Source organism: Pyxicephalus adspersus, chromosome 9 (genome assembly GCF_032062135.1).
Source record: "Pyxicephalus adspersus chromosome 9, UCB_Pads_2.0, whole genome shotgun sequence".
Taxonomy (NCBI): domain Eukaryota; kingdom Metazoa; phylum Chordata; class Amphibia; order Anura; family Pyxicephalidae; genus Pyxicephalus; species Pyxicephalus adspersus.
The window spans coordinates 27,386,183-27,403,582 of NC_092866.1; the positions used below are offsets into that span (position 1 = coordinate 27,386,183).

The following is a 17,400-nucleotide window of genomic DNA, read 5'->3' on the forward strand; positions in this document are numbered from 1 at the left end:
AGATTGTAGGATTATGCTGCAACATAAAATGGAAAAAAAGAAAAGTGCCGAAGTCTGAATACTTTCTGAAGCCACTGTATATAGTGTGAACCTGCTGTGGAGGTTTGCTTGTAGCAACAGTTTAGCGAGGCACCACACATTCAGTTTTCAATACCAGCTTTTCATGAAATTTATCTGTCCGCAAATCAAAATTACTTTTCTTGGAGCAATTATTGTGCATAACACTCCAGCCTGGGTGCTACATAAATATCATCCAGGACCTTTCCAGCCACACCAGGTCACATATCCCCTTTTCTGTTCTGACCCATGGAAGCAGACAGTATCTGCCACCAAACATTGTATTTGAAGAAGGTGTCTGCATTGTCCTGCAACTTTTCGTATCTGTTTAAAACAGTAAACACTGGACTGTACCTTTAATGTTGGTGTTTAGGCTGGTGGAAGTTCTAATTTTTATGCCCACTTTTATGTACTTACTGATTTCTCCATTCAAATTGGTTATTTTCTCCCTCTGGTTTATACCCACTATGCTTTATTATATTTGAACCTTAAAGGCTGCTGCTAATATTAGGTTTCCTGTTTTGTTAAGATTTTTTTGAGTTACCTGAGTGTCCTCACCCCCTTCTTTTTCCTTTCCATTTTTTTCCATTGATATTTGTGTTATTTGTGAAATGGAAGGTTTTATTATCTGTATTTGGGTTTTGATTAATGTGACTAACTTAATAGAAAAAAATAAGTATATATATATATATATATATATATATATATATATATATATATATACTGATGCCCTCTAGCTGATTTAACCAGTGGTCTGACAAGGTCCATAACCATTCTTTCAAATCAAACCTCTATGATTAGAAGTGAGACCAGCAGAATATGAAAGTGGGCATCTGAAGCTGACAATTCACACTCTGGACAAGATTCACAATACCGCTTTACCTGAGCAAAGACCCCTGGCCAAAAGAACTGCTGCAAGATATGCTGCTGGGTATTTTCTAAAGTCAGGTGCTTCCCCCCCCAGGCATTTGTATGGGCCAAATCCAACAAAGTTCTGCAAAAGTGCGGCACCTCGTCTACACGATAAAACAAATCTTGATTCCGCAAAACCTCCTTTCCAGAGGTCCCAAAACAGGGAAAAGTGTAGGCCTCCATCTCTGCAGTCCTCTCAAAAGGTATTAGGGATTGCTCCACAACATTATGCAGTTTCACCTTTAGCAGGAAGTTGCCAGCTTGGATTGAGCTTGTTTTCCAAGTGTATGTAAAGACCTGGAAATGAACAGTGTGACCAAGGATCGCAACCAACACTTCCTCTGCCAACTCCAGGACCCTTAATACCTGCTTTGCATGAAAGCCATCTGTAGCCAATAATATGCAAAACACCTCAGCCTGAGTGCTATATAAACACCAACCAGGATCCTTCCTCGGAGTTCACAGTACAGTTTTTACTACAGTCCTAAATCACATAAACAGCTTCCTATTCAAAGAGACACAGCTCCTCATTAGAGCTCCCATAAGTTTTCTGCAGCCTAGCTGCTGTTATTCCACTTCAAAGCTTAATAACACACCTGTCAGACTTCCATGGCACAGCATGTCTCAGAGGTGTACCTGGGTGGCCCACCCAGTACCTTTTTTCCCCATTCCAGAGTCCTGAAATCAACCAGCACAACCCCTACAGAGTAGCTCTCCACTAATTATGTACTCTATTCCCAGAGTAAACCTTGGTATTATAGAGCCCCTGCTTTATTTAAAGGGAAAACATATCTCTTATACAGGACCCATCCCTGCAGTTATGAAACATAAACTGCTAAAACGTATTTATTGTACAGTATATAAGTCACCAGAATATTTTCTCTTTCTCTTTTATCCAGTGCTGTTTGTTCAGAATTTGAATTCCGATGACCAAAATGTGGTATTGAAAACCTTAAAAAGAGTACCAGAAAGTTATATGCAAAAGGAAGGTTTTAAAACTTTGAGCATTTTGCTTACTAATGGAAACAGTAGAGTGACAACAGCTGTATCTTCGTTCCTAAGAGCTTTCTCTGAAAAGCAACAATGCAGGGAAAAGGTAAGAAAATATTTTGTTTTTTTCTTTATATACCATTAATTTTGTTTAATTTTGCAATTTGCTATTTCCATATTATTAATAATACAAAAAAGGACCAAAAAAACTTATGGGACTGTAGGGAATTTGGTAATAATGGGCTTTATTAAACCTGTCCAAACTGGAGAAGATACATTTTCATCAGTGAAGCTGGGTGACCCAATACACCTGCAATATATTTTTTAAAAGTAATTTGCTATTTGCAAATGTTTTCAATCCTGAGCCAGATCCATTCCAGGTTTGCTGGATCACCCAGATAATGAAATTGTATCTTCTCCAGCCTTTGAGAGCTTTAATAAATCAGGCCCTATGTTTTTACATCAATGGAGAAGAGAATGTCATGAGGGTTTTATACACCAGCAACCACTTACAAATGTTTTAATTTCAGAGGCTCAAAGTAATTTCTTCAACTACAGGTATCAGGATTTCAGTTAATATACTGAAAACAATGGTTATGAATTAAATAAATGCTCAGTCATTTAAAGGTAACATATATGGTTTAAAAAGCTATCTTAATTCAGCCACAAAACTATTTCATTCTGTCCTCCTAAATTAACTACTCACCAAACAGCCATACAATCTTCTCTCCTTTCCAGGGTTTGTCAGCAAGAGTCTTTATGCACTGACATAACAGTTGTGGTTATGTTGTTTGAAAGATTAAGATTAAAAAGCAAACGTAACGTAAACCTAAACACGGTCTGACAAATCCTAAACCAACTTTTGTCTTCATACTTAAGCAGGGAAAACAAGGGTGCAAGACTTTCTTCCTTTTACAAAATACCTTTTAAATGCTTCCAATAAAGCCATAGTATATTGATCCTAAATGTTACATACCTCATGACATGGCAACATTTTATTATCCTTTAATTACCTAATGTAATGAAGACATGATTTGTCCAAAGCCATATACATAAAATTTTATCAAACAATATGATACTCAATACCAATGAAAAGGTAGATTAAGGGGCTAATGACCTACTAACATATTTATTTTATATAATATATATATATAATAGTTGTATTCTGTGCTTAAAGAAAAGCATCCAGCTTGTTCTTAAAGCAATTTATAGAAATTTCTGAAACTTCTTCCTGAGGGAGCGGATTCCCTATTTTCACAGACCTTACAGTGAAGAATCCCTTCCTTATCCAGAGATTAAATTTCTTTTCCTCCAGGAGCAAAGAGCGCCCTCTTGTTCTTAGTAATGATCTTAAGGTGAATATTTGGCAAGAGAGTTCTCTATATGGACCATTTATTTATTTAAACATAGTCATCCTATTCCCCTCCAAATGCCTCTTCTCAAGGGAGAATTGATTCAGGTTAGCTAATCTCTCCTCCATAGCTGAGCTCCCCCATTCATTTTATTAGTTTAGTTGCCCTTCTCTGCACTATCTCCAATTCCACATGTCTTTGTTGTGAACTGGTGCCCAAAACTGGACTGCATATTCCAGATGTGGTCTGACCAATGCTTTGTACAGGGGCAGGATTATGTCTCAATCTCTGCAGTCTATTCCTCTATTAATACTAGAAAGTACTATGCTAGCCTTAGAAATTGCAGCTTGGCGTTGCATGCTATTATTAAGTCTATGATCTACCAGAAAACCCAGATCCTTTTCTATTTTTGATTTCCCAAATGTATTCCCCCTAGACAGTATGAAGCATGCATGTTGTTAGCCCACAAGTGCCCTCAATAATAAATGTCATGCAGTCCTTAAGCCAGTTTTCTATCCATTTACAGATTGGCTTTTCTAAACCTATTGACCCCCAACTTACATAAATGGGGAAAGAGAGAATGGTGGGGTATTTTTTGCTGTGGCAGTGTATTGAAAGTATAATACAAGTGTATTCCTTTGTTTCAGGAACAAAAATACAGTGAAAAAGTGAATATATGGCGTACAATACAAATTAATACAACAAAGAATGAGGTCAACCCGCTTCATGTAAGAAAGCTGGGGGAGCTTTGGACCTTTCAACTATACATAGCATTACTGACAATATATAAAATGATAACAAGAGTATTATTTTTGTCCCGACGCAATTTACCTATTGAGGCTTCCTCAGGGGACTCATTGACAAGGAGGTAGGTTGCAGGATAATGTGGTCAGTAAAGAAAGGAAACCAGTTAGGGTTAAGTAAGCAGAGCATCAAAGGGTAATGGTGATGTCTGGTTGCATGCTATGATTTCCAGAAAGAATGTGGCAGACAAAAGGGGCGCTGTCAGTGAAATACAGTTTCACTGTATTTTTATTCCTGAAATGATGGAATACACTTGTATTATACTTTCAATACACTGCTTTTTTTTTGCTATCAATATATTTCTTTTTTAAATAGGGGGTTTGCTTTACTTTCCTTTGCAATCTGTCTTTCATTTTGAAGTCATAGTGTCATCTCTGCAAGCATGGCCAATTGAGTTCTCACTCACACTACAGTGGACCTTCTCCCTCCAGATATTCTTGCCCCTCACAGGGTCAGTGCTGGGTATTTGGTGAGTTTTTCCTGCCTTATGAACTGAGATTCCAAGGACACTTCAATAAAGCAATGAGAGAGGCACTATTGTCATTTCCATTGGGTTGATCTAAAGAAGACCTCACAGTTATCCTTAGAAGCCAAGGACTTCCTGCTGCTACTGGCTTTGACTTTATGCTGGTAATCCTCTTTGCTTCAGTCGAAATGAAGGAAGTAATTGGTTAGCTTAAGTTTGAAGAATCCCCAACAAAAGTGAAAAAATGTTGTGACAGTGTTTCCTTTCATTAGGAAACCAAAGAACTAATGGGATAGAATGGACTACAATAGATAAGAATCCCTGTCCTAATTGCTTCGGCTTGCTGCAGGGATGGTGGCAGCAGTAGCATATTTTGAGCATCTGGGAGGTATCCAGAGCCAGACACTGCTAGCAAACTCAAACCAATGCAGTGGGCTCAAAGAAACCTGGCCAGCTTGAAAGCAGTCTATATTCCAACAGTGTGGAACAAGCTAGTGGACCAGTTAAGCCTCTTCTGTAGACCTGTAACCTAATATCCCATGGCCAATTGCTTCACCCATTCCTATAAAGAACCCAGATCTCTACACTCCTAAGGAAGGAAAAGCCATCCAACTGCTGATTACAAGATTACAAACTCTTGGCAAAATATACAGTGTTTTTTTTTTTTTTGCTCAGAACTGTTGAATATGGAGTACCATTGTTCCACGCAAATTTTGGGTTTCCTCCAGTAAGGCCTGGGTAAGGTCCTAAGTACTAGAATAATTAAGGTCCAAGTCTCAGCTCTGTCAGCTGTCGGAAATATAAGAAGGGCCAAACACTCTCTAGTCAAGCAGTTATCAAGCCATGTATGCATATTTGACCTCGGAGAAAGCAGTGTTGCCCAAAGCAGGAGTTATTTTTAGTGCTAGATTCTCTGCCCTGCAGTCAAATTCACCCGCTGGAGGCAGACACCGAAGTCTATCTTTTTAGTTACCATCTAATTTGCTAGAACACTCTTAGAAATTCAATAATTTTAGTTTAAGGAACCTTACCTGTCCTTCTTCCTCGACAGGGTGGTGTTAAAGCCTTCATTAGAATTCATCCCAAAAGTCTCAATCTCTTCCACAATAATCAAAAAACAGTCATGCTGATGATGTTTGTTTTTGAAGCAATTCTCCATCTGGTGGATGTGGCCCATGTTTTAAAGAAGTACTTGCAGGTTACATTGGGGTATGTTCTTGTGGAGACAAATTGCCAAGCAGTACCATAGTTGTCAGCTAATACCTTCATTAATTACAAGCATGGGGTTTGGCAGAATATTTTTTTTAAATGTAATTTGTTTTACGTTGTTCAATAATAAATGGCTACTTTTTGCAGTCTCCCACCCAAGTTTGACAAGTAATTCCCATTGTATGTTGCCATGATGCTCAGTAAATCTGGTGTTGTTTACTTGTCTTCTATATTCAAGTATGTTCTATACAAACACACTGAAAAATATATTCCAATGAGTAATAAGTGTGGCTCACATCTACTGTTAAAAAATCCATAAAGAATAAAAAAAGGGCATGCTAAAAATATAAAAAAAATGGATTATCTTCATCATTCGAAAACTATATAGAATATAACAAAAGATGTAAAAGTGAGATAAAATGTGAAAAACTTCAAAATAAAAGACAAATTGCAAAAGAAAGTAAAGCAAACCCCCCATTTTTTTTAAATATAATAATAGCAAAAATATTAGATCTGAGCATGTAGGCCCCCTAAAGGATTCTCTTAGTTGGTAACTGGGGAAAAGTAAAAGGCGAATTAACTAAACACATTTTTTCACTCTGTGTCCACAAAGGACAATCACAGAGCTCAAGCCCAAATTGCTAATAGCAATGTCACTGCCTTAAATGAGCCACAATGGCTTAAAATTGATATTATTGAGAAACAGTTGGGCAACATTAAGGTTGACAAATCACCAGGACATAATTATTGAAATCCATGTATCCTCAAAGAGCTAATTTAAGTTATTTCAAAGCCATTGTTTCTAATTTTTAGAGACTCTTTAATCACTCGCGAGGTACCAATGAATTGGTGTAAGGCCAATGTGCGTCATATCTTCAGAAAAGGAGCAAAGTCATTATCAAGTAACTACAGACCGATAAGTTTAACGTCCATAGTTGGAAAGGTCCTAGAGAGTTTTATAAAGAACCACACAGAGGAGTTTCTGCTAGAAAATATAATAATAAGTGATGGTAAGCATGGATTTAAGAAAGACAGAAGTTGCAGTTAATATGCAAGTTAGAGTCAACCGGTTTAGAAAATTCAATCTGTAAATGGATAGGGAACTGGCTTAAAGACTGCATCCAGAAAGTAGTGATTAATAATTCATACTCTGAATAGTACAAGGTTATTAGTGGTGTACCCCAGGGTTCAGTGTTGGGACCTTTACTGTTTAACATCTTTATAAATGATACAGAGTTTGGGATTAAAAGTACTATTTCTGTGTTTGCAGATAACACCAAACTATGTAACGGAATTAAGTCCATACAGGATGTCTTTAATCTACAAGCAGACCTGGATGTACTGTTTGATTGGGCAACCAAGTGGTAAATGGCATTTGATGTAGATAAATGTAAAGTTATGCACTTGGGGGCTAATAACATGCATGCTTTATACTGTCTAGGGGGAATAAAGTTGGGGAAGTCAGAAGTAGAAAAGGATCTGGGTTTTCTGGTAGATCATAGACTTGCAGAGATCAAGACATAATCCTGCCCCTGTACAATATCAAAATCCAGTTTTGGGCACCAATTCACAAAAAGGAAATTGTGGAATTGGAGAGAGTGCAGAGAAAGGCAACTAAACTAATAAAAGGATTGGAGGAACTCAGCTATAAGGAAATATTAGCTGAACTGAATCCTTTCTCCCTTGAGAAGAGACGTTCAAGGGGAATATGATCACCCTGTATTAATATATAAATGGTCCATATAGAGAACTTTTTTCCCAAGTATTCACTTTAGGATTGTTACAAAATAAAAGAGGGCACTCTTTGCCTCTGGAGGAAAAGTTTAAGCTCTGGATAAGGAAAGGATTCTTCACTGTAAAGTCTGTGAAAATGTAGAATAGGCTCCCCCAGGAAGAAGTTTCAGCAACTAATATAGATTGCTTTAAGAAAAAGCTAGAAGCTTTTATAGAAGCACAGATTAAAACTGGGTATTAAAAGTAAAGATAACAGAGACTGTTGATCCCAAGAACATCCGTTTGCCTCATTGAATCAGGAAGGATTTTTTTTCCCCTGTTCAGCACCAGTCCTCACCAGACACCAGTCCCCCAATCTAACACCGCAGTCTTCACCTATACCAAGCCCCTCAGCCTCAGGAGACTGGTTGCGTCTCCCAGCACTCGGTTGCCCCCAGGGCTTACTCCACAAGAGAGGGTGTCTAGGAATGGGCTGGCAGAAGCCCCTATAGCCCAGCTATACGCTAACAATCACTGGTGACCGGGAGCAGAGAGGCTATAAAGCCTCAGCAGCCAATAGCAGTGCAGGACGGAGTAGGGAGCTGACCAGCCTCTAGAATCCCCTTCAGCTGTGTACAGCCTAACAATAGATGCTGGGGATGCCATAAAATACATTAGGCTGCACAACTAAAGGGAAGCAGGGGCTGCTGATATCCTAATTCTCCTGGCTGCTGCAAATGACAGCATAGACAGAATAAACAGTGTTTTATACTACAATGGCGCACAGCATGGAGATGCTGGACAGATAAGCATCTCCTAACAATCAGAGTTTTTTTGCCTTTCTCTGGATCAACTATGTCCATAGGGTTTTATATCTAGGATATGTTTATTTTCCTATAGGTTGAACTTCTTAGACGTATGTCTTTTTTAAACCTGACTTACTATGTAACTATGTATAAGATTCATTTCTAGGAACATCTTCGAGGCTGCATACAAGGTCCCACTCCTTGTGAAGATAGTTATAAAATGGGGTGGACTGAAAGGGGCTGAGAAAATATAGTTACCAGTCCTATGGGGATTAAGCAGGGCATAACCCAAACTAATTTTTTTGTAATTAAGAAGGGCAGACACCAAACTAACTGTATTGTAATTGTAAGCGGACAAGAAGATGCGCCAGGAAAGGAAAATCATGGAGGATAAGTATATCATTTTCCGATTTATCAAAAATACCTCCTACCACATACACGTTTGTTTATGCTTTTGCCTTAATTACTTTGGGAAAACTGGATTATCGGTTTCTTCTCAGAATATTGCTTTCTATTATTTTTTTAGGCTCTGGTATCTTTCTTGGAACAGTTGGAAGATGAAGACATACAAATAAGAGTTGCAGGCTGCGCAGCACTAGGGTGTTTAAAGGTAAGCAGTAACAACTGGTGGTGTAAAAGGTACAGTAAGATAAGAGATGGGATAACCTTTAAATAATTATTAGTATGCAGACACTTCTAACTTAACAATCAAGTTTCATTACTACCACTAGGAACACAAAAAAACACAGTCTGCACAGTCTTCAGACCTGCAAACAATCAGCATGTGTCAGTGTAAGTCTTACAGGCTGTCACTAATCCTGTGGACTGAGTGTAAGGAGGAATGCTGTGAGTTGTGAAAGCTGATGAGTTGACGCCGTAATGCCATACTTGTAGCATTACTATTACGTGTACTTGTAGCATTGAATCCTTTAATGTTTATAATCTATAAACCTGTCAATAATTTGCCTGAGTTGTATACTCAAATACAGCTACTGGACCATACCAGTGGGTTATTACTCGCACTGGCTGAGCAATGACAGGCGGTTACCTGGGCAGAGTTTTGGTTATTGATTTCTAGATAGCAACACAATAGAGAGTATACCTATCAATAGAGAATACCTATCAGTCCTAAATGATAAATAACAGTGGTAGAACTTCACCTTCTAGTAGTCAGAGGTACCTTTCTCTGTAAACCTTGGGGAAAATGATGCATGAACATCCCCCTTTTAAACCAAGTTATGTCACCTCCTTGTTTAAGCCAGGAGGCCAGCTAACGTCTCACCCAGAGGAGATTAATTCTTCCTTTCCGTCATATTATCAAAAATTATATACTTCTGGGTCAATACAGGAAGAAGCAGCAAAAACATTTTTACAAAAGGTTAAAATGCCGAAGTGCAGCTAGGAATGTTAAATGCTCGGATCACTATGTTAGAAATTCAATCCACGATTTCAGATCTGTCAAGGGAAAGCAGCAGGTCCCAACAGTTATACAGCAGAATTTTTATAAGGGGAAAGAATCCTGTATTAAAGTTTTACCAAAAAAAGATAAGGGCCCTAGATTAGAGTCATATCAACCAATTTCTTTTATAAATGTGAATTGATGCCGCTAAAGGCATTTGATAATGTTAACTCACAATGGTTGTTCAAAGTATTATGCCATATTGGGATAGAGGGGGATTACTACCAGTTACTCCAGAGTATGTACACAGCGCCTAAGGCAAGAGTGCATACTACTATATCCTCATTTATTGACCTGTCAAAAAGGTCAAGCCTTCAAACCTCTGATTTGAACTTGATATGAACTACTGAAAGCTCACCTAATTATCATAGTGTAGTAATAGGAAAGGGGGAGGTTAAAGCGGCATATTTTGCTCATGACATCCTGCTTTTTACGGCAAACCCATCCACAGATATTGACCATATTTAAACCTTGTTTACCACATTCAGTGAGATATCTGGATTGAAAATTAATTTTAACAAAATTTATATGAGTGAATAGTCATGGTTGACAAATACCTCATTTACGATAGCTAATTCGTACATTATCTACTTGGGTATTAAAATTGGTAAGAAACCCTCTTCTATCTTTCAATTTAATTATCCACCACTGATCCAGAAGATACTTAGAAAATTAAATACATCGGGAAAACTACCACTGTCCGTTTTTTCCATCTAATGAAAATGATGTCCTTTGCCAAAATATTGTATCCTATGCACACTATTCCCCTCCTACTTAAACGAAATGACCTTACACCGCTTTACACAGCGTTCAGTACTTTCCTATGGCAAGGAAAATGAGCCAGAATCTCCCTGACAAAGTTGTATATGAGGAAGGAGGAAGGGGATTTAACTTTCCTAATATAAGGCTATACAACCTAGCATGCCTTATGCGACATGTTAAAGACTGGCTGTCAGAGACATCCAGATATTCAAACTATGGATTGAAGCAGAATATGGTAGACCCCTGGCATCTTAGGGTATTATTTCATTGTAAAGTCAGCAATTTACCCATCACTTGACTTGACAACCTATTGATAAGAGATACGCTACTTACCTGCCGAGAAATATGACGTAAATTAAGATTTCACATGAATGTCTCTAGCTACTTGCCCATTACGGGTAAATCCAAATTCTTCAAATTTGGCAACATCTGGAGAAGTAAGAAAACACAGGGTTGTCTCCATCATACGGAACTGTAAAAATCTGTTAAAAAAATTCGCCTTTGCAGGTGCTAAAATGCCAATGAACTCTTTGTAAATGTTCTGATTGTTTGTAGGATTGTCTGTAAATATTGTAGAATTGCATTTTTTTAGATTGGGAAAATATTTCAGCAGCCCACTTTCAAGGTCTCATTCAAAAACCTGCAGTTTTCGCTCAAATGTTTTGATATCACAAAACATTCTTTCTGCTGTTTTCCCTACACCCTGTAGTTGTTTGTTCAGTACACTGAGGTGTTGTGTAAAATCTGTAAAAAACATGAGGTTGTTAAGCAAGGCCATATCAGTGAGCTGTGGATATTCCTGCCCTTATTCATTCATAAACAGACTCATTTCACCCAAGCAGGCTACAGCGTAGAGACATTGAGTGTAGAAACATATTAATCATGTATTGATGCAGATCACATTCATACATAATTATCTTACATATAGTACTTGTTCATAATATCCCCAGTCCAGTTGCAATGTCACAAGACTGGGATATTTGGATTAGACATAGGTATTCTAACTCAGATTGTGTAACCGTATTAGTCGTAAAGGGTCTCGATGTGTTCACCAATTTAGGCTTCCTCAGGGGTATGATAGTATGAAGACTTTACGGTCTATGAGTAAATTCAAGTAGAAAACAACAAAAAAACATGATATACATTCCAATGACATAGGTCATACTGGACAATATGTAAAAACATTGCTACTAGTGCATATATACATATGAATTCTACATAATATAATATATCTATATCATATAATGCAGTAGGTAAATTCCAAATTAAAGCAAAGATAGAGCATCCTGTATACTTTAGTAATCTGGGTACACCAAACCTAGTTTGGATTTAGGCTAGGTTTGGTACTGGACATTATTGTACATAAGTAAACAAATATACTGTGTCCGAACCTCCTCAAGAAATGCTTGAAACTGTGGAAAATTCAGAGCACAAGCCATGATGTAATTCACCATTTTTGTAACATCTTTGAGGACATTGTCAAATTTTTTGCTGCTTTCCCTGGCACAAGGAGCCTCTTGATGTATCATACTATGGAAATGAATGACTTTGTTGAATGATGTTTTGTTTCTTTAACGAGAACTGTATGAAACCAGATGTTGCCCCCACCATAGAAGGTGCCCCATTACTAGTAATTGAAACCACTTTTTCTGGTCTTATGTCCAAAAAAGCCTCCATTACAGCATTGTAGATATCTATCCCTTGTGTTCTTTCAGGCAAAGACACCAGTTTCACCAGCTCTTCTCCCATGATGTCGCCAACAGCATAACCCAAAATTGCTGCTAGCCTTGCATGATTATTTATATCTGTGCTTTCATCCAGGCTTATGGAGTAACAGGCTGCATTTTGGAATTCAGTGGTGAGCTGCTGACTAACATCACTTGCCATTAATGAACAGCACTACGTAATATGTTGGCGCTTTATAAATCCTGTTTTTTATTATTATTATTATTATTATTATTATTATTAATAATAATAATAATAATAATAAATGTGCTAGACTCGAGCTTTAACGGTATTTCTGCTAAGTGGCATCTCAGAGATGTGTTGAATAATTTTATCCTTGTTTAAGAAATCATGAAAAGGGTAATTTCTCCCAGACATCATGGCTATTTTGAAAATATCCTCATCAGAGGGGCTTTCCATGTTTTGCTATGCACAGTGAAATTTGAAGAATGATTCAGATGATTTGTTCTAGAAAGATAGTTGCAAAAACTAACATGCTGGGAATGATATTTCCTCAATTTCCCTTCAAGAAACTATTTTATTTCAGGTTCACCAAGTTAGGCAAACATTTTTGTGGTTAGTGTCAAAGTGCCATCTGACACTTGATGTGCGACCCACAACACTTTCATTACACAGAATACATAACGCTTCCCCTTCCGTTCAATCACGCCAAATGACTCTGTCCAGGCATCTTGGAATGATCTTTCACTGTCTGTTTTTGCTTTTTTGCTGTACTCATTTTTGGGTGTTTAAGACTTAAACTATTTCCTGAGGGAGCCGATTCCACATTTTCACAGACCTTACTGTGAAGAATCCCTTCCTTATCCGGAGCTTAAACTTCTTTTCCTCCAGATGCAAATAGTGCCCTCTTGTTTTTTGTAAGGATCTCAAAGTGAATAATTGGGCAGAGGGTTCTCTATATGGACCATCCCATATCCCCCCTGATCATATCCCCCCTCATACGTCTCTTCTCAAGGGAGAAAAGATTCAGTTCAGCTAACCTCTCCTCATAGCTGAGCTCCTCTATTCCCTTTATTAGTTTAGTTGCCCTTCTCTGCACGCTCTCTAATTCCACAAGGTCCTTTTTGTGAACTGGTGCCCAAAACTGGACTGCATATTCCAGATGTGGTCTGACCAATGCTTTGTACAGTGACAGGAATATGTCTCGATCTCTGCAGTCTATTGCTTTTTTAATACTAATACTAATAAGTACTTTACTAGGTTTAGATATTGTAACACAGAAATTGTACTTGTGATCCCATTTTCTTTTTCATTTTTAAAGATATTAAACATTAAAGGTTCCAACAGTGAACCCTGTGGTACACCACTAATAACCTTAGACCATTCAGAGTATGAATCATTAATTACAACTTTCTGGATGCGGTCTTTAAGCCAGTTCTCTATCCATTTACTGATTGACTTTTCCAAAACTAATGACCCCAACATGCACATTAACCGTCTGTGGGGTACAGTGTCAAATGCTTTACCAAAGTCCAAGTACACTATATTAACTGCTATTCCACTTTCTACCTGTTTACTTACTTCCTCATAAAAAGAGAGTAAATTTGTTTGACAACTTCAGTCTTTCTTGAAGCCATGTTAACTATCACTTATATTATTATTTTCTAGCTGAAACTCCTCTATGTGGCTCTTTATCAAACTCTCTAGGACCTTTCCAACTATGGACGTTAAACTAACCGGTCTATAGTTGCCTGGTAATAATATTGCTCCCTCTTTGAAGATAGGAACCACCTTGGCCATACGCCAATCTATCAGTACCATGCCAGTGACTAAAAAGTCTCTAAAAATTAGAAATAATGGCTTTGAAATAGATGGGCTCAGCTCAGTACACGTGGATGTAATCCATTGGGTACTGGTGCTGTGTCAACCTTAATTTTGCCCAACTGTTTCTCAATCATATAAATTTTGAGCTGTTGTGACTCATTTAAGGCAGTGACATTGCTATTATGAATTTGGACTTGAGCTCTGCCATTTTTCTTTGTGTACACAGAGCTAAAAAAGAAGTTTTTAGTAAATTTAGTAGACATTCTTTAGAGGGGCCTACATGCTCGTATCTGATCTTTTTGCTATTAATATATTTTTAAAAAATTAGGGGTTTGCCTTACTATCCTTTGCAATCTGTCTATCATTTTGAAGGTTTGCACATTTTATCTCCTTTTTACATGTTTTGTTATGATAGTTTTCATAGTTTTCAAATGATGAAGGTGACCCTTCATTTATATATTTTTGGAATGCCCCTTTCTTGTTCTTTATTTTATTTCAGCTTTATTTTTTTTCAAACTTTATTTTACATCAGCTGTGAACCACATATGTTTAATTTTTACCCTCTTTAACTGATACCACTGATATACCACTGATAAGTTACAAATATATGATTTTTTAAAAATATTTTACATGGGGTATTTTGAATGGGTTGTTTTGATGTGTTCAGTAAAACAGTCTCTATGCAAACAGCTAACTACATAGGGCTGTACTAAGCGATTGATGTTGCACAATCTAGAAATACACATGATTATTGGGTGAAACTTTTGTTTTTTTTATTTTTCTCTGTTATTTTGTTCTGTAATGTGTTTTGAATGTTGTAGTATATATTTTGATTATGAAGGGGAGGGGGGCTTCCAGGGGTTTTAATGCAGTCTAAAAATGTTGTCTAAAAATGTTGGTGATTTAATAGTATTCTCTAAAATAAATAAACAAATATTCATTGTTCATCCAAGCAACAAATAACTGGCCTAAAGTCTTTTGGTTGCCAGGATCCAGGCCTCTTGTAGGCAAGTAATTTAGTTCATGTAAAATGCTAAGGCATGCACTAAATGGGGAATAAGAAGGTCTGGGAGTAAATCTGGGCAAAGGCAATCACTACATTTTTTGCAACTGATAAAACAATCATCTGGTTACTTGAAACTGTGTCATAGGACAAAATTCTGTGTGTTATTTTGCCAATTAGTCTAGACCTAAAAAGTATTGCCTGCATTTGTAAACTTGTGCATTAAACAGCAAAAATGTTGAGTTTGATCATGAAAAATTGTGAATAATCTATATTGATTAATAGTGAAAGTCTGTTTAATGTCCTAAATCTTGTATTGTGATTTTGTCTATTTGCAGGCCAAAGAGAGTATAGACCAACTCGTTTATCTGTGCCAAACTGACAAAGATGAAGTGAAAGTGGCTGCCAAGCACAGCCTAATGCTATTTGGTGAGTATAGTATATGCAAAATATGTTTGTGAAAGTATCCATTTATTCAGGTCATTGTAAAGCTAGTGGCAGTTAGTCACATTCAACAGGGCTTGTTTTTGTAATGTTGAAGACATTTGCAGCCTATCAGGCCACTACATCAGTTCTACCAATGTAGTTAAAGCAGTTTAAGCTCTAACATCAGACCTAATATTAGATATCTGTTCTCCCATACTTGCATTGGAATGTCAGTCCTCTTAGAGGTGCTGGCTGTGTCAGCACTCATCTAGTAAAAATAAAACTTTTATTACTTGTATGGATGTGGCCATCCTGTGTGTGGTGAGTTGACTTTGCCATCCACTCCTAACTTTCTTCTCCACCCACGCCCCCCCCCCCCCCCCCATTCCTGAAGGTCATCATCCGGGCTCTCTATTCGCTCTATTTCTATTGTGATTGGTTGGTGCTGATGTCATAGATGTTAACCACATATCATGCCCACCATCACAAAATACAGATAAGACCCCATATCCAACCGCCATACCACACACTTGCACATTATCAGCCCAGTATCATTCTCCTCCTCCAAACAGCCCAGTACATTCATAAAAATCCTCCTTCGCACAGCTGAGTATCATCTGTGGAGCCTGTCCTAATTATTCAGCAAGTTTAGTGTTTTTTTTCCTCTTTGATTTATAATGTTGTCAATCTCACATGTGCCCCCGAAGTCTCCTCTTTAATGCTGCAGAGGTGGAGAACCCAGGGGAAAGGGACAAGATTTTTTTTAACAGTTTAGGAGGTTAAGTAAAGTAAAACCCAGAAAGATCAGCATAATGTGGGCCTATGTCATCGATAAACCCAAGATAAAAAAGTTTAGGTCTACTTTAAATACCATAGCAATTATATCCACAGAACACACACACTTTATTCCAATCACCATGTAATGTGTCTTGGCAGATGTTGGTTGCCGAGCCACTGTTGACATTGAGATAAATCTTGCGGGACACAATGCAAACAAACATTAAAGATGAAATGAAAATAAATTGAATGGATTCTAGTTACCATAACATACATGCACCAAATATAAGAAATGACAAATCAAGAATTTCTGCATTCACCATTCTATCTATCAGTGCTGGCCGTATATTGCTCCCTGCTCACCATTCCTGTACCAAAGAGCAGAAACCACACCATACAATGTGTCCTGTCAGTTATAGGGGTCACTGACCTCCTTTGTACCCCAAAATCTCTGCAATGGATATTTCCAGACAAATGCAATTCATGTCAAAGATAGCCAAGGGGGGCATGTTCTTACTGCTACATCTTCAGGTTCCTACATCTCCCCATTCCTGAGAAATTAGGGTTCACAGAAGGTAAGTGGCCAGATATGTGTGATAGGATAGCATGGTAAGATAAGTATAGCTTTTCTCACCATGTGATGGCGCGGCAGCAATAAAAATTTAGGGGGAGTTTGCCACAAAAGTCCCCCACTTATACTACATTTCCCTTTATCCACTGATAGGGAGAAATTAGGGTTTACAGAGGGTAAGTACCCAGCTATGCATGATATGGTAGCACGGTATGTTAGGTATAATTTTTTTAATCTTGTGATGGCACCATAGTGATGACTTTTTTGAGGGAGTTACCCACAGGAGTCCTGCACTTGCAGCTACAATTCCCTTTTCTTACAGAAAAAAATTGGGGTTCATAGAGAGTAAGGGGATAGCTTTGTGTGACAGGGTAGCATGATATGATGGGTATAACATTTTAATAGGGGAGGGGGGCCAAAAGGGGTTTCCTACTGGCCTCCACATTTCCAGTTGCCAATATCCCTTTGATCCAGAGAAATTGGGGTTCAGAAGAGTTAAGTGGCCAGCTATGTGTAACAGGCCCCCCTCAAGCCACTCTGTCCCAAGCACCACAGATTTGATTTCAGGTGGCAGTGAGTGGTG

The 17,400-nt window shown here is 37.8% G+C and overlaps 1 protein-coding gene across 6 annotated transcripts in view; it reads left to right on the plus strand.

Moving 5' to 3' along the window:
* RIPOR1 (RHO family interacting cell polarization regulator 1) overlaps nt 1-17,400 on the plus strand; it is a 299,897-nt gene that overhangs the window by 264,357 nt on the left and 18,140 nt on the right. For 5 of the 6 annotated variants that reach the window (XM_072422972.1, XM_072422976.1, XM_072422973.1 and 2 more), the window contains 3 exons: nt 1,869-2,065; nt 8,836-8,919; nt 15,382-15,472. In XM_072422972.1, coding sequence (XP_072279073.1) covers nt 1,869-2,065; nt 8,836-8,919; nt 15,382-15,472 — 372 coding nt within the window. Of the gene's footprint in view, nt 1-1,868; nt 2,066-7,060; nt 7,155-8,835; nt 8,920-15,381; nt 15,473-17,400 lie in introns of those variants that run through there. The other variant, XM_072422974.1, reaches the window with a different exon arrangement.